This window comes from Furipterus horrens, unplaced genomic scaffold, assembly GCF_987537825.1.
Source record: "Furipterus horrens unplaced genomic scaffold, mFurHor1.1.pri manual_scaffold_7, whole genome shotgun sequence".
NCBI lineage: Eukaryota > Metazoa > Chordata > Mammalia > Chiroptera > Furipteridae > Furipterus > Furipterus horrens.
This window is the reverse complement of record NW_028327177.1, coordinates 32,346,984-32,365,650: the sequence shown is the minus strand read 5'-3', so window position 1 is coordinate 32,365,650 and position 18,667 is coordinate 32,346,984. Positions and strand designations below refer to the sequence as shown.

The window sequence follows — 18,667 nt, the reverse complement described above, 5'->3', positions numbered from 1 at the left end:
TTCCTTGCATTAGAGGAACTTTAAACCAGTAGTGGAGACATCTGTAATTACAGAACAGTGAGATGAAAGCTGTATGGGGGTATGAACAGTAGGAGTTACTTACTAGAAAATAGGGGAAAGCAGATGGAATCTGACTTGGCTCTTGAAGGATGAGTGAGCTCCAGGATAAGAAACCACTATTGCAAAATCAGAGTATAACAAGTTCTGCATGAAAGTATATAGACTAGAAGTAAAAAGTGATGGGTAGGTTTGGATGATCTTAAGCTGTGGATGTCACCTAAGACATCTGGACTCTGGGTAATCAGGAACCACATAATTTTTTAGTATAGGAATCATATTTTGATCTTCAGTAAGATCATTCTAAATAAGCCATAAAGAAAAATTTGTAGTCAAAACTTAAAAGTACAATCATACCTCGGTTCTCAAACGTCTCCAATCTAGAGCAAATCGGTAATTGAGATTTCACTGTACCTCAGGTAAGAAACTTGGGGAGCATGCATTGGCTTCTAACTTGGTCTACTAAATATACGGTAATGTCTTTCATTGTAAAGGTCAATCTAGAGCTACACTGTCCAGTGTAGTAACCAGGAAGCATATGTGGCTATTTAAGGTTAAAATATAAAACTTTAATTCCTCAGTCACAGGAACCACTTTTCAAGGGCTCACAAGCTGCATGTGGCCTTTCTGGACAGCCTAGAACAGTAAGCATTTTCCTCATCTCAGTTAAGTTTTAGTGGACAGTGCTGGTCTAGGAGAACAGAAGGCAGTTGGGAGCATCAATACAGCCATCAGAAGAGAGTCCATAGAGAACTGGTTAAGGGTAGCCATTAAACACTATAGGTAAAATCTTTCAGAGAAAGGTGTCAAAATAAGGAAAAGTGGCCTAAATGAAATTCTTTAAAAATATTTGTGGTACAAGCAATACAGAAGAAGATGTGAAGTAATAGAGCAACTGCACGTGAAAAGTTTAGTGGCAGCAAACTTTGGAAAGTTAAGTTTCAGTACAAGGCCAGTGAAGATGACAAAAAGATGACTGGTGATTTCTGGCAAGAGCAATTACAGTGAAAGGTGAAAGCCTAACTGTAGTTTACTGACAAATGAATGGAGAAGTAGAATATTAAAGAATTGTTTTAAGGAGTCAAGTTATATCTTTAACCAAAAAACAAAGAAAAACTGATCTTGAGCTTGTTTGCAGGGGGAGAGAACCTGTGGAGAAAGCAGGCTTTTTGTTCGCTGGTTTGAAGTTTTGGACAAAGGAAAAATGCACCTTGGAAAGAGAATGACATTTACTTTAAAGGAAGGGGAAAAAAAGATCGGGTAAAGAGTTAAGGAAAAAGGGAGGGAAGTTGAAGAAATTCACATCTGATAATCTTACCTATTAGTCTACATGTTAAGAGAAATGGGGGGAAATATTGGCAGCCGTCCGTCTCGAGAGACGATGGTGTAGCTTCTTAAGAGTATCTGCACCGCCGAGAATGGCTGTGCAGTCCGACTCGGGAGTGACACGGTATCTGTCTCCTCCTGTGTTGAATCGACATCTTGCGATGACGCTGGAGTGTCCTCTCCAGTGAAGCTGAAGCTACAGAGCCTGGGCAGGGTGATATGGAGGGTCTGCTGTTGCCCATGCAGCAGACCCCCCCTCTCTTCGCAGCTGAAGGGTCCAAGGGAAAGACGGAGTCAATACAGCTTGGCTTCAGGTGCGCCGCAGGAGTTGCCGGTGTTGACTACAATGTCAAACCGCCTTAGGGACTCCGGCTCCGGATTTTCTGTCGGGGTTTACTCCCTTAGCCTTTCCCCTGAAGAGGTATGCCGCAAGGCAGTGGAGGTTTTTTGGAGTCAGAGTTTTCCTTCTCTGATGTGCCCTGACTGGAAGATCGAACCAGCGACACTTAGCTCGCAGGCCGACGCTCAATCCACTGAGCCAAACCAGCCAGGGCCTTATGGGGGGAAATAAAAGATAAAGATAGGGATAAGGGGTAAGATTTGGAACCACGGCTTTAAGGAAAAGAACTGACAAGTAATGGCAATCCAGATCTAGTGAGACTGGAATCCATAAATTATAGTGTCTCCAGTTTACTCTTATGTGATGTGTGGTCTGCGGCCTTCCTACCAGCTTGCCTATTCTTTTGGGGTAGGAACTTTCACATTTCCCCAGCAAAATCTCTCAAGTGACTGTTTCAGGACCCATCATCATTATATATGGTTCAAATGGAATTTTTTAGCTTTCATCTTTACAACTTAAAAGTATTTTTTGACCTTGGCTGGTGTGGCTCGCTGGATTAAGTACTGGCCAGCAAACCAGAGGGCCGCTGGTTTGATTCCCAGTTGTGGGGCATGCCTGGGTTGTGGGCCGGGTCCCCAGTTGGGAGCACACAGAGAGGCAAGCACACATTGATGTTTCTCACCCTCTCTTTCTCCCTCCCTTCCCCTCCTTCTAAAATAAATAAACTTTTTTTTTTAAGTTTTTAAAAAATTTTTTTAATTTTTGTTTTAAATTTACAATAGTTGAAATTTTATACTGGGGAATAGCGGTTGGGGGGTCACCTTTAAAAAAATCTTAAGAGGAATTTAACATGACTTTCTAAATTTCCATCATTGAGTATCTACTTTATGTTGTTTTATCATTGCAACAGGTTTTCCGAAATTCTCTGTATCCACCAGATTATTCATCTCGTTTAGATATTGTAAGAGCAAATTCAAAGTCGCCACTTCAGAGATCACTGTCAGCTAAGTGTGTATCTGGAACAGGACAGGTGAGCTAGAAACCATAACTTATAAAAATTTGAGCTGCTGCCACTGGAAATGTTTAGTACTGACAATGTTTCCCTTAAGTTATATGGCCTTATATAACTTACCCTTTCTTATTCTCTTTGGCAAAATTATATCAGATTGCACTTTGTGCATCTGCTATTTTTATATTATACTGTAACAATTCTTACTCTCTAAAGCAGAACACTTTGGAGCAAACATGGAAAGGACAGAATAGTAATCTAGATTTGTCCTCTGATATAATATGAAGAGCTTAGATTCTGAAGTCAAACTGCTTCGAGTTTAAGTTCCACCATCATGACTTATTGGAAATTATACCTCAAAAGGGCTTTTCCTGAACATTATCATAGATCCAGAAGCACAGATCAAATTAGGTAAAGAGCCAATTTTCTCATTTATTCTATATGCAGAAGTCTGAATTACCTGGTATATAGAACAGGGAGAGGTCAACAACCTCTTTTTCTAAGGAACCACAGAGAAAAATAATAGATTTTGTGGGCTATATATATGGTCACTGTCCCAACTAAGAGCAGCCATAAGCAATACGTGAAAAAAAGTCAAATGGCTGTACTGCAATAACACTTTATTAAAAAAAAAAAAAAAAGGCAGGCAAACTAGGCCATAGCTTGCCAACTCCTGATCTAGAGAGCTATATGTGTTTTTCATATCTTGCCTTCAGAATTTAAAATTGAGCAAAATATTTTCAAAATACAACTTAGGAAAACATGGCCCAGCACCTTGTTTTCATCTGACTGTCCTCTAAGTATTTATTTGCTACTTTATATTCATTCATCTCTCCCCTTACAATTTACCTTATGATTCCAGCATTATGTGACATACACATAAATTGCGTAAATTTAGTATTACAGTACTTTTAAAATTTTGTTTGACTAGAGCTAATGATATTGCCTAAGTTAGCTAACATCTCTGTAACACTTTAGAATACATCATCCCAGGATCTCAACCTCAGCACTATGTATAGACTTGGGGCCAGATAACTTGGTGATGGAGGTAGTACTGCCCTGTGCATTGGAAGGGTGTTGAGCAGCATCCCTAGTCACTACTGAAGAGATGCTTCACACAGAAACACACACACACCCCCAGCAGTGACAATTAACAGTGTGTCCAGACATTGCCAAATGTCCCTTGGGAGGTACAATCACTCTCAGAAAGGTTTGACCCAAGTGATAAGTCAGAACTTAAAGCTGAGTGGTGAATTCAGATTATCAATTCATTTTATTTAAATTACACTCTTTTGAAAGCTTGATATTTCAGCTGCCTAGTTGAAACATCCTTGTGTTTCTCTGCCATCCCTTTGATCATTCTCAATACCTGTTTTGTGACCCAAGAATTATTTAACCTATACAGTATGTTTTTTGACATTCATAATATACTGAGACTATACTTTTTTCTGAGAGTATTTTATGTTATTGATGTACTGGCATCAAACTGAAATGATTAATTTCACATTTTTATTCCAAAAATAACTTTCTATTTTCCTCCTTAAAATGCAGTAATTTGTGAGAATTTTCATTACTAAAATTTATTATTGACATTTTTCTGAAATATTTGTTCTATGCCCTTCTCTGTAAGCATGTAAAAACATATTTAAACACATTTTTTAATGTTTTTTTTCAACAGGTATCCACCTGTCGACTAAGAAAGGATCAACAAGCAGAAGATGATGATGAAGAGGATGAAGAATTAGATGTAACAGAAGATGAAAATTAATTTATGAGGACACAGATGTAACAAGAAAATTCATTTTCTTAAGTAAACTTCACATTTCCATTTTTATCTTAAATGACTTGGAACCCAAAATTACTAAATTGAAAAACTTTATACTGGCTTGATACATTAAACCTCAAAATGAAATTCTACTGGAAATGAAAAATAAAGAAAATTTATGCTGTCAAAAATGAAGGCTTTAAAAAACATTACACACCAGTTGTTTCAGCATCCTGTCTAGCAGTATGTGATCTTTTTGTATAGGTTCCTTTTTTTTAAGATTATGTATTTAAAAAGTAGTTCATATCAATTACGTAATTGAGGTTGCAATACTAAATAGATGACAAAAAAGAAAATACTTAACAATTCCACTTGCTTCTTCTAGGTTGACTCCATGCTTTCATTACCTGAAAAGGGTCCTTAGTCATTCTGATTAAATACAAATTCTATTCTGTAAAGCCTTAATCAAAAAAATCTTTTACAACCTAAGCTTTATCATTTAGTACATAAATTTACTTTTCGACAAGAGCATAATCACTCTTGATTAAAAGTAAGGGGAACCCAGGATGTCAGTGTTTTATATTTTAGCTTTTAAAAGAAAGCCACATTCAGCCTGCATCTGGTTTTAAAACAAAACTGCTGTCATGGTTCTGCAACTTTTGGAAAGCTGTAATTTGGTGGAATGTTGCCAAAGAAAACATCATGGAAAAGCATAAATTAAAAATTCTATGAAAATTTTACCAAATGAAGATCCAACAATTACTCCTGAAAGTGTAAAAACAATTTAATTAAAGCCTTTCAGTATGTCTGATGCTTTTATTTCTTTGGATGGAGAACTGTACTTTCTTATTTCATGGATCCCAGACAGGCATATAAAAACTATGGAATTTATAAAATCATTTGGGAAAACTACAAGTAGCAATTATTCCTAACAGAAAAATAAGACTTTCTAGAAAGGCTTTTTGACTTCCACTATTGTTCTTAACAAAGCACTGCTTCCTGCGAATAGTCCTATGTGATAAAATTACTCAAGTACTTTAAAACATTCAAAACATTTTAAAATCCTACATAAATTGATATTCTTAAGGAATTGAGGATATTATTGCCTTTTTATTCTCCCGGTACTTACACTTGGTGTTTGTTGTACATGAGAGAAAAACAGGGCTATAGTATTTCTTTTACTGCAACTCACTTCTCTTGAGCATCAGTTGCCCTATCTGTAAAGTCTAAACAGTGTGTTATATAAACAGTCAGCAAATAATTCTAATATAGAATGTATGCCCTGCCTACCTTAAAGAAACAATCTAGGGACAAAAGGAATACTATGCATAATACTTCCATAAATATAAAATTGTTTTAGACCAGACATAGGTTGGCAGCCATATAAATGTAACCACCTCTAAAAATGTAAAATCCTTTTAGCTTTCTTGTAAAAAATTTTAAAAAGGCAACCACCTCAAGCAGTTACTGAGGATACAGGCCTCCATTCTTATCTCCAAAATGGGTTAAAGGTTATTAGGGTCATTGGGATTAAATTATATAATTTACATTAGAGATCATAAATATATAGTATCTAATGCAGCTCACTAAATGATAGCTAACATTAATACAAACATGGAGGTGAAAGGGTCACTATTTAATAGATATATGAACTAAGAGCCACTGCTCTTGACCCCATTCTCAGTAAGAGGTAAAAATAAAAATACACTCCTAATATGATTCTAACTACCTCTGGTTATGGGCTTAAGTTTACTTTCTAGACATGATCTGTATTTTTCATACATCCTCTAGGCAAAAATTTTCAAGATAATTAATATGGCACTAAAGAACCAATATACCCTAGTGTACCTGATATACCTGGGAGTAAGAAAAAATAAAACTGGTTATGAGATGATATTGAAGTTGAATGATGCGTATGAGGCTTTAGTACAGTTCTCTTCTGTGTGTTTGAAATTGGTGGTGTGCTGATAAGCTGGCTCTCTACAGTGGAAAACACCCTGATTTGTTGCAGTTCCGAGTTTCCACAGTGTAATACTCTTAACATGGCCAATTTCAGTCGTCATTGAGAGTTGGGAAAAATGAAAAAATGGCTCCCAACAAGTAGAATCCAGCTTTGCATGATAAACTTTTTATTTTAAAAAATTAAAAATATATTAAACTGATAGATTACAGAGTAAAATTATTCATACCAGTCTGTTATTTTTATGTTTATAATCAAAATACAAAACTTTACTATTGTTGGCCTCTTATGTACCCCTGACCACGCCATACTAGCCTAGTTTGAGTTGTGCATCCAGTGATACTCCACTTTTAAGCTTCATCTTAGCTTTTATAGATATGTATTTGAGAATCATTTAAGTCTCCCATACATTCCTCAACAATGCTGACCAAATGAACCATGTATCTAATCTTTTAGTATTTAAAAATATCTCTTACTATTTTGTTCATTGTGCTTGGTTTAGATATTAGTTTATCATTCTAGCAATTTATAAGCTTACTAGTTTGAAGAGACATACTGATGTGCTTTTTTTTTTTTAACAAAACTTACCAGTTTATTTCTTTTACTAGCAAGAAGGATATTCACTATTATCAAAAACACACTTAGGTTGGTTTCTCTTAGACTTCAAATCACTGAAGATTATTCCAAAATACTTACAGTACTAATTGGCTGGGTATTGACACACAGTATTCTACTTCTGCAATATCCTATTATTAAATGATGACTACTGTATATAAATTCAAATTCTATACTTATTTGCTCAATGTGGGAAATCTCTGAACACAGAATTGAAAAAAATTAACTTTTTTTAATGTAACTATAAAAGGCCACAGTGAAAAATGAACAATTTTAAATTAGAAGCCAATATATAATGTTAGTACCCAAGATAAACCCTGGATATATAAAAACTTCTGAAGTTACTTTGTCTTTTATTAACAATGTTTGAGGACACTAATTTTATTTTTAATGTCATTTTAAAACAATATGGAAGAAAATATGGCTTCACTCTTGAAAATATTTTTAGCATGGTCCTACTACAATTTAAAGTACCATTTAACAAAGTTAGTAGGCAAAAGTGTTAAGAGCATGAATTGAAGTCACCAGTGAGTCTGTGTTGAAACTGGCTCCATGATTTACTAGCTATGATTTTAGGCAAGTTATTTAACTTCTCTAAACTTTATTATCCCATCTATGAAATAAAGGTAAATAATACTCTATGGCTCTTATCACATTGAGATCATGCATGTAAAGCACTTATACTTCCTAGCAGATAGTAAATGCCCAATAATTGTTAGACATTAATATTATTATGGGTATAGAAAAGTCAATCCAGTATTTTGCAAAATTCTATACTTAATGTTAAATATCAAGTCAAAATTTTATCTCACAAGTCTTATATTTTAGTTAAGTCTTTTGATACAAAGTTTTGAAATAAAAATTGAGACCCTAAAATAAAAATTATATGAATCATCAAAAAATTCTTCCTAGAAACACAAACCATATCTATTTATGAGGTGTTCCCAGCATAAGCCTGAAAGTCCCCTTGTACCTACAATTACTTTATTTTTTGTCTTTTAAGTATTTTCAGTTAATCTCATCAGTTTGGTTGATGAAATGTTGAAGAAACCATAGAGCTATACATAGCACTCACTCTACGCTAGTATTACAGAATGGTTGGTCACTCCTATCATAAATATTATTTAATGTAGCTGTTGAAAAACTTCACAGAAGAAGCTGTAATTTTTTTCCTTTTATACAAATACAAGTTAATTAGTTGGTCTATTCAGTTGCATTTTTTTTTATTTTTATAAAACTTTTCAAGTCATTAACATGGAAACTAAGAATCTCCTTTTTACATAAGTAAATTTCAAGTTCACAGTATGTTCATTTAGAAGTATTTATAATAGGAAACTTAACACAGTAATATCTCAGACAAGGAAGACGGCATTAACTCTGCAGGCAGTCAGCAATGAAAATGCTAAACCTGAACAGTTACTGACCATTTCCCTATACATTTTGAGTAAAAGATAGACTACACAATGCAAACAAAAGTGAATATAAAACTTATCTTCCCCAAATACAGCTCTACTTTATACAGGTCTTGAGGTATACTCATGACATTAACAAAAATTAATGCACTCAGGGAATTAGTCCTCTTTCCCACTGTCAAAAATATATATATATAACTTTAATTAAAAAGAAAGAAACAGCAACTTGCAAGCAAAAGAAAAGTAGACTTACATTCTACTACTTACATTTGTTCCAGTCAACAGGTCAAATGTAAAATGTTTCTTTTCATTAGATAATTAAACACTTCTTAAAACATAAATGCATTTTACTGCATCAATACCGTGGGGAAGGTAACTCTGAATTTAGAAGTACTCTCTAGAGCAAAATTAACCGGACTTTGCGGGGGCCAACTGGCCTATCATTTAGGTCTTCAATAGCAGCCATAGCTTCATTATAGTTTATCATAGTAACAATGGCTTCCCCTGTAGGTAATCCTTGCTCATTATACTGTATCCTAACTGAATCAGGTATTACTCTATAACCATGAAAAAAGTCTAGAATTTCATTAACATTAGCTTTAAATGGAAGATTCATTACCTTAATAGGTATTATTCTATCTGAACTACAATTTAATTTTGGATCAGGCATAAATCTCCCCTCAGGAAAACTTCCCATATTACGCTTTCCAAAATCAAACTTGCCACCTTCTGGGCGACCAAAATTCACAAAAGGGCGATGACTTCTAAAATCATCTGATGGGCCCCTAAACTCCTCACCAGGGGGTCTAAAATCGTCAGGAAGTCTAGAGTCCTCCTCTGGGGCAGCCCTGATGTCCTCCTCTGGGAGCCTCCTGAAATCCTCATCAGAAGGGCATCTAAAATCTTCCTCCTGGGAGCTTCGGAAGTCCTCCTCAGGAGGGTTCCTAAAGTCCTCATCCGGGAGGCGCCTGAAATCCTCATCCCGTGGGTGCCTGAAGTGCTCCTGGGGCGGCCGTCGGAAATGTTCCTCGGGTGGCCGTCGGAAGTGTTCCTGGGGCGGCCGTCGGAAATGCTCCTGAGGCGGCCGTCGAAAGTGCTCCTGCGGGTGCCGCCTCAAGTCCTCTTCAGAGGAACGCCTGAAATCCACAGGAGAACGTCTGAAGTCGTCCTCTGGTGGCCGCCTGAAGTCCTGCTCGAAAGGTTGCCTGAAGTCTTCCTCCGAAGGTCGCCTGAAGTCCTCCTTAGGTCGTCGCCTCCATTCCCCCTGGGGAAGCCGCCTGAAGTCATCCTCAAGGGGTCGTCTCCATTCCTCCTCAGGTGGCCATCTGAACTCTCCCTCCGGAGGTCGCCTCCAGGCCTCCTCGGGAGGCCGCCTCCAGTCCTCCTCAGGGGATCGCCGGAAGTCCTCCTTGGGAGGCTGCCTGAAGTCCTCCTCAGGTGGCCGCCTCCAATTCTCCTCCCTCGGATGCCTGAAGTCTTCCCGACGGTATCTGAAATCCCCCCAAGGGCATCTGAAGTCCTCCTCAGGAGGCCTCCGGAAATGTCCCTCACGAGAGTGCCTGAATTCTGGGGTGCGCCTTAAGTCCTCTGGGGAGTGCCTACAGTCTTCTGGAAGACACCTATCACGCTGCTGGAAATCCCCCTGGGAATGCTTGAAATTGTCCAGTTGCCTCAAGTCTTCTTGCGGATGCCTAAAGTTTTCAGAAAGGTCCATGGCATATGCTGGTGGATCATATGAGTCAAATGAATGGGAAGGGTCATCTCTATCACATGATTTTGAATGATCTTGCCTTCTCTTACTGGACAGCGAAGAAAAATTTACACCAAACTCCTGCATTTGTGCCTCAGATAGAAGTCTTAACAACACCTCTGTCCCCAAGAATCTTCGACGATTTAAACGTTCAGCTTTCATGGCCTCTTCTTCTGATTTGAATTTCACCAATGCTTCTCCCAAACCAACTCCTTTGTCATCATAAAGCAAGTAAATGTCATCCTCAGCAAGAGAAAAGTCTGCAAAGAACTTCTGCACTTCAACTTTCGTAACATCAAATGGAAAATTTCTTATATATATGCACAGTTTCTGGCCAGAGTAGCCTTCTTTAGAGTATTTTTGTGAAACATGTCCAAGCCTCTCTTTCTCTATTGATGCTGGTCTTTTCTTTTCATAACAGTCAATGAATTTAAGCATTTGTTTTCTAGAAACTGGATCAACAAGAACTAGACGATGTTGTAAAACGGTCTTATGTAAACCCAGAGCAATATTAAAGTCTTTCAATGTCTTGAACATCACAAAGGCATATCTTGTTCTTCTTTCATCTTTATATAAAAACCTAATCTGTTCATTAGTCAGATCAGTATCTCTAAAGAAATTTCTTAAATCTCTTTTGTTAACACTTAGGGAAAGATTTTTTAAGTGAACATAAAATCCAAGAGGGGAATGAGAACGTGTTCTTCTGGGAGATTTCGAATGAGATCGTTTTTGAAAATGCTTATCATTTATTCCTCTTGGTGGAGAATGTTCTTCAGTTCTCATAGGAATGTCACCCTCCTTAATTGTGCTACCACCAAACTCAATCCACTGTTGTTCTGAGCCCTGCATTACTTCTATAAATCTGGAACCCATAAAACTTCTATGACATTTAAGACCTCCTGAAGCATCAATACATGAAGCAAATTTGACTATGGCATCACCATTATTTCGGCCATCATGATGTTTTAAGAAAATTACTCCATCCACACACAAACCAGAGAAAAAGACACGTACATCATCTTCATTTACTAAGTAAGGCAAACCTCGTAGAAACAAGTAAGGATTCTCTGCCTTCAATGGCCGTGTCTTTCTTGGCCTTAAATCACCATGTCCTGTACCATTAGTATGAAACCCAGCATCTTGATTAATTGGAGAGCCATATCCAGAATTACTTGCTTCTTCTTTAATACCCTCAACAAAATTAGATAAGCAGCCACCCCCTGACATCCCAGATCCTAGTCGCTCTCTTCCTTTGTGATCAGTTCTTTTCATTTCTATAGTCTTCTGCATTTCTGCCTTACTGCTAAGAAAGAGCTCTACAGATGAGTCCTTGATTAACCCTCCTGAACGACTTATGGCACGTCTTGCATCTTCATCTGTTGCAAAAATAATAAAAGCCTCCCCATTTTCCCCTCCAATTATATGCACTCCTCCATCAGGAATAGTCAATCCCGTGAAAAAGCGACGAATATCCGCAGGCCCCGCAATAAAAGGAAGCCCCAGTAAACGGATGACTACAGCCATGCTGAGCTCAAATCACAGCAATAATGACCTGCAGACAGAAAGGTACACATAATAGCAAGTCTTATTTTTGAAGTACCTTATCCCACACTAAGCTTAATAATTACTTGGTTCCTACTTTCTTCAGCATTTTATAAATGAAAACAAAATACGAGTTCACAAAAATACTGATTGTATCTAATTCTTTTAAAAAATAAGGAATAAACTTTCACCTATCTAAACATACAAGTAAACCAACTACTTTAAAGATATATTTTCACATCACCTATATAGTATGAATATCAAAAATATAAAATCATCTTTGTAAGTCTGCCAAGTGCTGCTTCACAACAAGACCAAACTATTTTCAGACTCACTAAGAAACTTATCTTCTACTGACACATGAGAGAGAACTTTGTGGATGAAAAAATTTTTACCATGATTAATTTTACATATTTATAAAAGCTATCTTTGGTCAGTATATGATTTTTGCTCATGATAATAAATTGCTTACAACTAGTACATCACTGGCCAGACATACATGGGTACCAAGGATGTATTATTCTACTTTTACATTTTTTTCATCAAGCCTCTGTGAAAACTGTGAAAAGCCTTAAACTCTGGATAGCTTACCTTTTTTTTTTTTTTTTAATTTCTTGGACACCTGTTAATTCTGTAAAAGCAACTTAACTGTGGAAAGAAAATGAAATATAATTAATCCCAGGACCCTGTAATTGATCGTAAACAATGCCAAATTAGGGTATTCACTTCAGAATGACCTATTAAAAAAGCAAAGGAATATAAGGAAGCACAACTATTGGCATTTCAAGATGGTATTCTTTGTTCCAAGAGGAAATAAGTCATTCTTTATCAAAAAGGAGGTACAAATTTTGAGAAGACATCTGCAAATTATTTTTTTAAAAACCTTCTATAAGCTAAACTTGATTGGAAATGGTATGAGGAAAGGAGTGATGGAAATGTTACACATTTTAATTGGAATGTTGGTTACATGGGTGTATAAATTTATCAAGGCTAAATGAATTTTATCTTTAAGGTCTGTGCATTTCACTGTATATAAATTTTACATCCAGTTAAGGAAAAAAAAAAAAAAAAGACAACCTTTCCACAAGCAAAATGACAATTTAAAAACAAACAAAAAAATTCCCCAAAATTTTCTATCTCTTCCAACACCTAAGTCATTAATATATCCGACTCTCTTGCAATTTTCCTCCCTTTCAAAACATAAGACCAAATCAAATTTAAAAGGCAACCATTCAGAATAAAATAAATGAAAAAAACACTAATATTTTGAAGTCAAAAACCAATTTTTAAAGCAAAATCCATAAAAAGGCTACTATGGGATACAATTTTAAGTTCTACGTATTCAGCTCACACTTCCAAACATGGAACCAAATATAATTAAGGCAAATACAAAAATATCTCTAAAATAAAAAAATTCTCAGCTACTACCACTCATCTTAAACTCAACTATTATACTACTCCTTAAACTCCTTTTAATTACTATTAAAATTCATCTGAAGTCAAACAGAGAATGTTCAGATACAGAATCTTAAGCTAATTAGTTTATTCCATTTCAAACGCCTATCCTGGGTTCTAATGAATAAATTCAAATGACAATGTAGAAAGTAAAAATATCTGGAATGTTTGGGGACTATCAGTAATAACTACTGAAAAATTTCAATGTAGTGTTTCTTTAAGGAAATACACATCTAATACTTTCAGAGATAACAAAACTAACAGTATTTAATGTAGTAAATTTTTAAGAGCCACTAAGTAATTATAAATTTGTTTTTAAAGTGCAAATAAATGTTGCTTTCATTCAGTGCTTACACTTAATTACCACTCTTCCCCAGTGAGGTATGAACATATATTCTTTGAGGTCTGCAAGGTTTATTTTCCTTTGAAAAGGGTGTAAGATTAAACTTTACAAACTACAAGCAAAACTAAAAAAGATACCAAGTGATTACTTGCCATGCTCTACATCGCAATTATCAGTGTCAAACTGATATGAAAAATATTAATGAGATTTACTATTATTAAAATATTTGCATGGTACATGTGGGGGCAGGGTAGGTATATGGGAAATATCCGTACTTTCTGGTCAATATTGCTATAAACCTAAAAAAAAGAAAACTGCTCAAAAAACAGTCTGAAAGAAAAATTTGCACAGTACCAAAAAAATCAAGTATAAGCCTAGTTCTTCAACAAACCATCATCCACACCAGCATTTTAACAAAAACTATATACAGCTTCTGGAATGGTTGCCCCATTCAAGTTCTAAGACTCCTTCTAATACAAACTAACTTAGCTCTTTTCTTCTAAAATATTTTAGAAAGCAGTGTAATATACACATCATTTTTGTCTCCCAACTTTTTTTTTAATTTTAAAAGGGATCTACCCTGAGAACACAAATAAACCTACAAGAAAAGTATTAGAGATGTTTCAAGGAATAATTATGTCAAATTCAAAAATTTCTAGTAATTTATCCTAATTTAAAAACTGTATTTTAACTTAGTTTCATGAATGCAAATATCATGAATTCCAATTCAAGCAGATTATATAAAATGTTTTAATTTGCTACAGTTAAGTACAACTAATTCTTAAAATTTTTTGCCCTTCATATACTAGGGTAATGTACCATTTATCTCTCTACAAATACACAAAGAATACCTGTAAGTGACCAGTTCTCAAAATGTGCACTTTTCCTGTGGTTGCCATGTAATATCCTTAAGCAAATTCTCCAAAAACTGTTCTTAGAACATTACACAAAAACCAAAACACACAAACTCTAAAGCACTTAAATTTTTTCTACTTATGAATACAACAAAAGTATTTTTTGTGACTGTGTTGATTTAAAGACAGTGATCCGTTAGAATTTCTAACCTATGAAAAGGAAATGGATCCTTAAAAGCTCATTTAAGAGCAAGTCACTGAAATAAACTCATTTGCTGCAATGTTTATCCACAATTCATCCCCCTTGATCACCATTATCACTAAACAATTATGAAATGCATATCATGTAATCAAGCCTGAGAGGGAAACTGGAGGCTGAATTTAAACAGGTATTATTTCAGATTCGTTTGATTTTAACTAGCGAATAACAAGTCATTTTCCAAACATGGTGAGGGAGCGAAAAATGCAACAATTTCTTAAAACTCATTTGATAAAAAGCACATTCAAACTCTAAACGCATGAGTTTCCCCTGCAGAAAATAATCTACCCCCAGTCCACAATTATTCTTTATGATGACCTGCCTTTTATCCACTTATAATGTAATGGTTAAAATGAAAACCAAAGGCATGAAGACAGAGCCATAGTCCCCAAAAGGCACGGTAAAAGAAGACGAATCCACTCGGCAGAGGATTTCCCATATCATCATCCATCAATCCTCAAATGGGGATCAGCCGAAGGCATCGCTTCTAGAGCCCAAAGCCTTTGTCCAGACTCCCAGGGGTCAGAGCTTCCTTTTTTCACGCCAGGCCAAAGTTGCTATGTGGGATCCGATGCTGTCGCCAGACCTTCCAACAAAATCAGCTTTCAAATTAACCTCAACCGCCCAACCTCCGTGCCTTTCCGTTACCAGGTCCCAAGGGCAAACACTCCACCCTTTACTCGCCACAGGATGAACTCCCAAATCTTAAAACACTTTGGCCCTACTCAAGCCTAACGAGCCGGGCCTTCAGCGCTTTCCTGCCACCACTGATTACTGTACAATGACATAGCAAAGGAAAAAATACCTACGAAATCCCTCGAGATCTTCAGTTTTAAAACTGGAAAGCGCACACACAACAGCACATGGAAGCTAACGGGTGAGTCAATATTTAGCAAGTAAAGAGGGTGCCCTAATGGCAGAAGCTAAGCTAGGTCCCTAGCGCCGCTGACGGCCCCGCCTTTCCCATTTCTTCCGTCCCAGTCGCCAACTCCTCCCCATCCCCAACGCCCCCAACTGCTTCGCACTTGGCAATAAACACACACCACTGCTGCGGAGTCGGACACACAGGCCGGTGGCGGGGGGCACTCCTCGTCACAGCAGCCTCCCCAGAAGAAGTACAGGGAGCCCTCAGTGAGCCTAGAAGAAGATGGCGCCCACTCGCCCCTCCACTCCGGACAAACGGACGCACAGTCTGCCCATGCGCTCTTCAGGCGTAACCCACCACCCCGGCGCCCCCGCCAGGTTTGCGCACGCTCCCTGACATTCACCCACTTCCCGTTATCGGGAGTGAGGGAGGAGCCAGCCCCAACCCGCCGGGATTCGCTGAGCTTCTGCGCATGCTCAGATTCCAGCCAATGCGGTAGCTTCACCAAGGAAAGGAGGTAATTCAACACGGAATTTGGGGATCGACCCGGAGCTAGAACGAGAAGCTTCAGTAAAGAACTGCTTTAGTACATTGCTCCCCTTATAAACATTCGTGATTTCCAGGAATTAAGGGAAGGGATGTAAAAGCAGAGAAAAGTTGGCGATTTCTTTTTCTTTACAGCTCTGCAGTTATTGTGTGATGTAAACATCTCCTAAGGGATCTTTGTAAACTCTAAAAGACCACAAAATGTTAGTTTTACTACCATAGATATTCCCCAGATACAATGCCAACACCCAGGAGGCTTAATAAATGCAAAATACTTGCTTATTCAACTTTGTAGACATTAATAACTTCATGTCTGCATTTGTTCCTAGTTTATAGTGTTTTGAAACATGAGAACATATAGGCAACTCATGAAAACTGGTAAGTGAGAAGCACAATTACAGGAATGTTCTATAATGCCTGTTCTGTAATAGCTGGTGAACCACCTTGTGTTTGATTTGATTTGATTATTTACGAATAACAAAGCAGCCCATCACGTTCATAACTACATATGAACTTACCGGTTGATTCAAAGCTCACTAAGAAAGCAAAAACCACATCTTTAAAATAGTTACAGATGAGAAAAAATGAGTTTTCAATCCCTCGCTCCCTGCAAAATATACTTTCTTTAAAATCATGATATGATTGTGAGAAAGAAGAGGTAATTTAACAAATGAACAATAGGTGGTTCCTGGAGTAAAACTCACTTGGGCAAATTACTTAGCCTCTATGCCTGTTTCCTCAACTGAAAAATGAAGATAATAATAGTACCTACCTCTTAGGGTTGCTAAAAGTGTTGAATGATTCTCTCTCTCTCTCTCTCTCTCTCTCTCTCTCTCTCTCTCTCTCTCTCTCTCTCTCTCTCCCTCCTCCCACTCCTTCCTTTCTCTCTCAAAGCAATTAAAATAAAAAGAAGTTCATCATTCAAAGCATAATAGAGGCCACAGGGTTAGGGACATTTCTGAAGTGAGTGTCTTCGACATTTATGTGCTTCCAAAGCTGTATGTGAAACTACATTATTGTGTGAGCTGTGCAATTCACAGCAAGGTAGTCAGGAAACATTCTCATGAAGCCTGAAAGGACCAAACACTCCACACTGATTTAGCACCCTGCAGGTGCTTCCCCATGACCTCCACCAAAGTCCAGATAAGGAGCTAAGGCCTTAAGGACTGAAGAAAAGTTTTCTGGGAAAAGATTAAATGGAAATTGTACTTAAAAAATAAAATAAAATGCACACAAAAGAAATGCTCTGGAATGTTAAACTGTCAATATTAATTCACAAGAAGAAACACTACTAAAATGAACCTGAGATGAGATCAGGCTGACCAATACTTTCCTGGCTATATACACTCTCTATATGAAGTCAAATGATCAAAGAGTTGTTTGCTAAGCATGGAAATAGAACACAAGTTACCTAATCTCAACAAGTGCTTCTCTCCCTGGCTGGTGTGGCTCAGGGGATTGAGTGCCAGCCTGCCAACCAAAGGATGATTGGTTCAATTCCCAGTTAGGGCATATGCTTGGGTTGCAGCCAGGTCCCCAACTGGGGGTACACAAGAGGCAACCACACATTGATGTTGCTCTCTTTCTCTTTCTCCTTCCCTTCCCCTCTCTCTAAAAATAAATAAATAAATAATTTTAAAAGTGTTTCTCCATTAAGCATACCTGGAAACATTCTCATCTAGTTTGTTTATTTTTAATTGATTTTAGAAAGAGAGAGAGAAACATTGACCTGCTGGCCAATCCATTCACACTGATTGGTTGGCCCTAGTGTGTGTACCTACTGGAGACTGGGGATTGAGCTGGAAACCTTAGTGTATTAGGAAGATGCTCCAACCAACTTAGCTACCCAGCCAGGACCATTCTCATCTATTTTAACAAAAATAACAGCTATCATTTAATGAGCACTTACTATAAGAATCATCTGAACAAGTGTGCTTAGATCAGACAGCCTTTCTTCAATAGACTTAGATAGGTATTGCCAGCCTCTCCTCTATTCACTCAGATTTTTTCCAAACAGGACACTGTAGTGAATGCATGTCTTTTCTATTCTGCCTTTCTCAGATAACCATATTATTACAATTAAATAAAATGTTCAGTCAAAGTATTTGGGTTTAATTACATGATATTCTGGTTATTGAATAATTCCATGAGTCTTTAACTTAAAATCTGGTCATTTTAGAGAACAGAGAGAACTAACTTTCTGGAACAGCAAAACAGAAGACTATACCCTGAAACATGGTAACCACACTGAACCTTGGCCATTCTGTGTCTCTACCTGGGCAATTAGTCAGCCCTCCTCACATGTGTACTACCATAATTACAGCACTACCTAACCTTCTGAATGATTTTAATATCAGACAGCTTTTAGCTGCCTTTCCTAGCTCTTCAACATCCACAGAAATAGTCTTCAACCACTTGGTTTCAGAGTTCCTCGATCTTGTCGACTCCAAGGTCTTTCATGTATCTTGCACACCTTAACTCCCATTCAATTCAGCTGGCATTTATTGAGTATGGACTGTAGGTCAAGCACCTTGCTTAAGGCTCCTGAAAGACAGACCTGAACAACTCA

At 37.2% G+C, this 18,667-nt stretch overlaps 2 protein-coding genes across 4 annotated transcripts in view; one reads left to right on the top strand and one right to left on the bottom strand.

The window, feature by feature from the left end:
* The window catches only part of CIBAR1 (CBY1 interacting BAR domain containing 1), a 28,064-nt gene extending 22,927 nt beyond the window's left edge, over positions 1–5,137 (top strand). For all 3 annotated transcript variants that reach the window (XM_090283569.1, XM_090283570.1, XM_090283571.1), the window contains 2 exons: positions 2,634–2,753; positions 4,411–5,137. In XM_090283569.1, the coding sequence (XP_090139695.1) occupies positions 2,634–2,753; positions 4,411–4,500 (210 nt within the window). In that variant the 3' untranslated portion in view covers positions 4,501–5,137. The remainder of the gene's footprint in view (positions 1–2,633; positions 2,754–4,410) is intronic.
* A 2,766-nt stretch (positions 5,138–7,903) lies between these two features.
* On the bottom strand, positions 7,904–15,851 carry RBM12B (RNA binding motif protein 12B). The gene is made up of 3 exons (XM_090283567.1): positions 15,731–15,851; positions 12,368–12,424; positions 7,904–11,786 (listed from the first exon to the last, which is right to left on the bottom strand). Exon 3 carries the CDS (start codon positions 11,756–11,758, stop codon positions 8,882–8,884), a length of 2,877 nt encoding a protein of 958 aa, XP_090139693.1. The 5' UTR covers positions 11,759–11,786; positions 12,368–12,424; positions 15,731–15,851; the 3' UTR covers positions 7,904–8,881.
* Between the last annotated feature and the right edge of the window lie 2,816 nt (positions 15,852–18,667).

What these genes read in the sequence shown, in the direction of transcription:
- RBM12B (XM_090283567.1), bottom strand. Translation starts at nt 11,758, where the DNA reads ATGGCTGTAGTCATCCGTTTACTGGGGCTTCCTTTTATTGCGGGGCCT.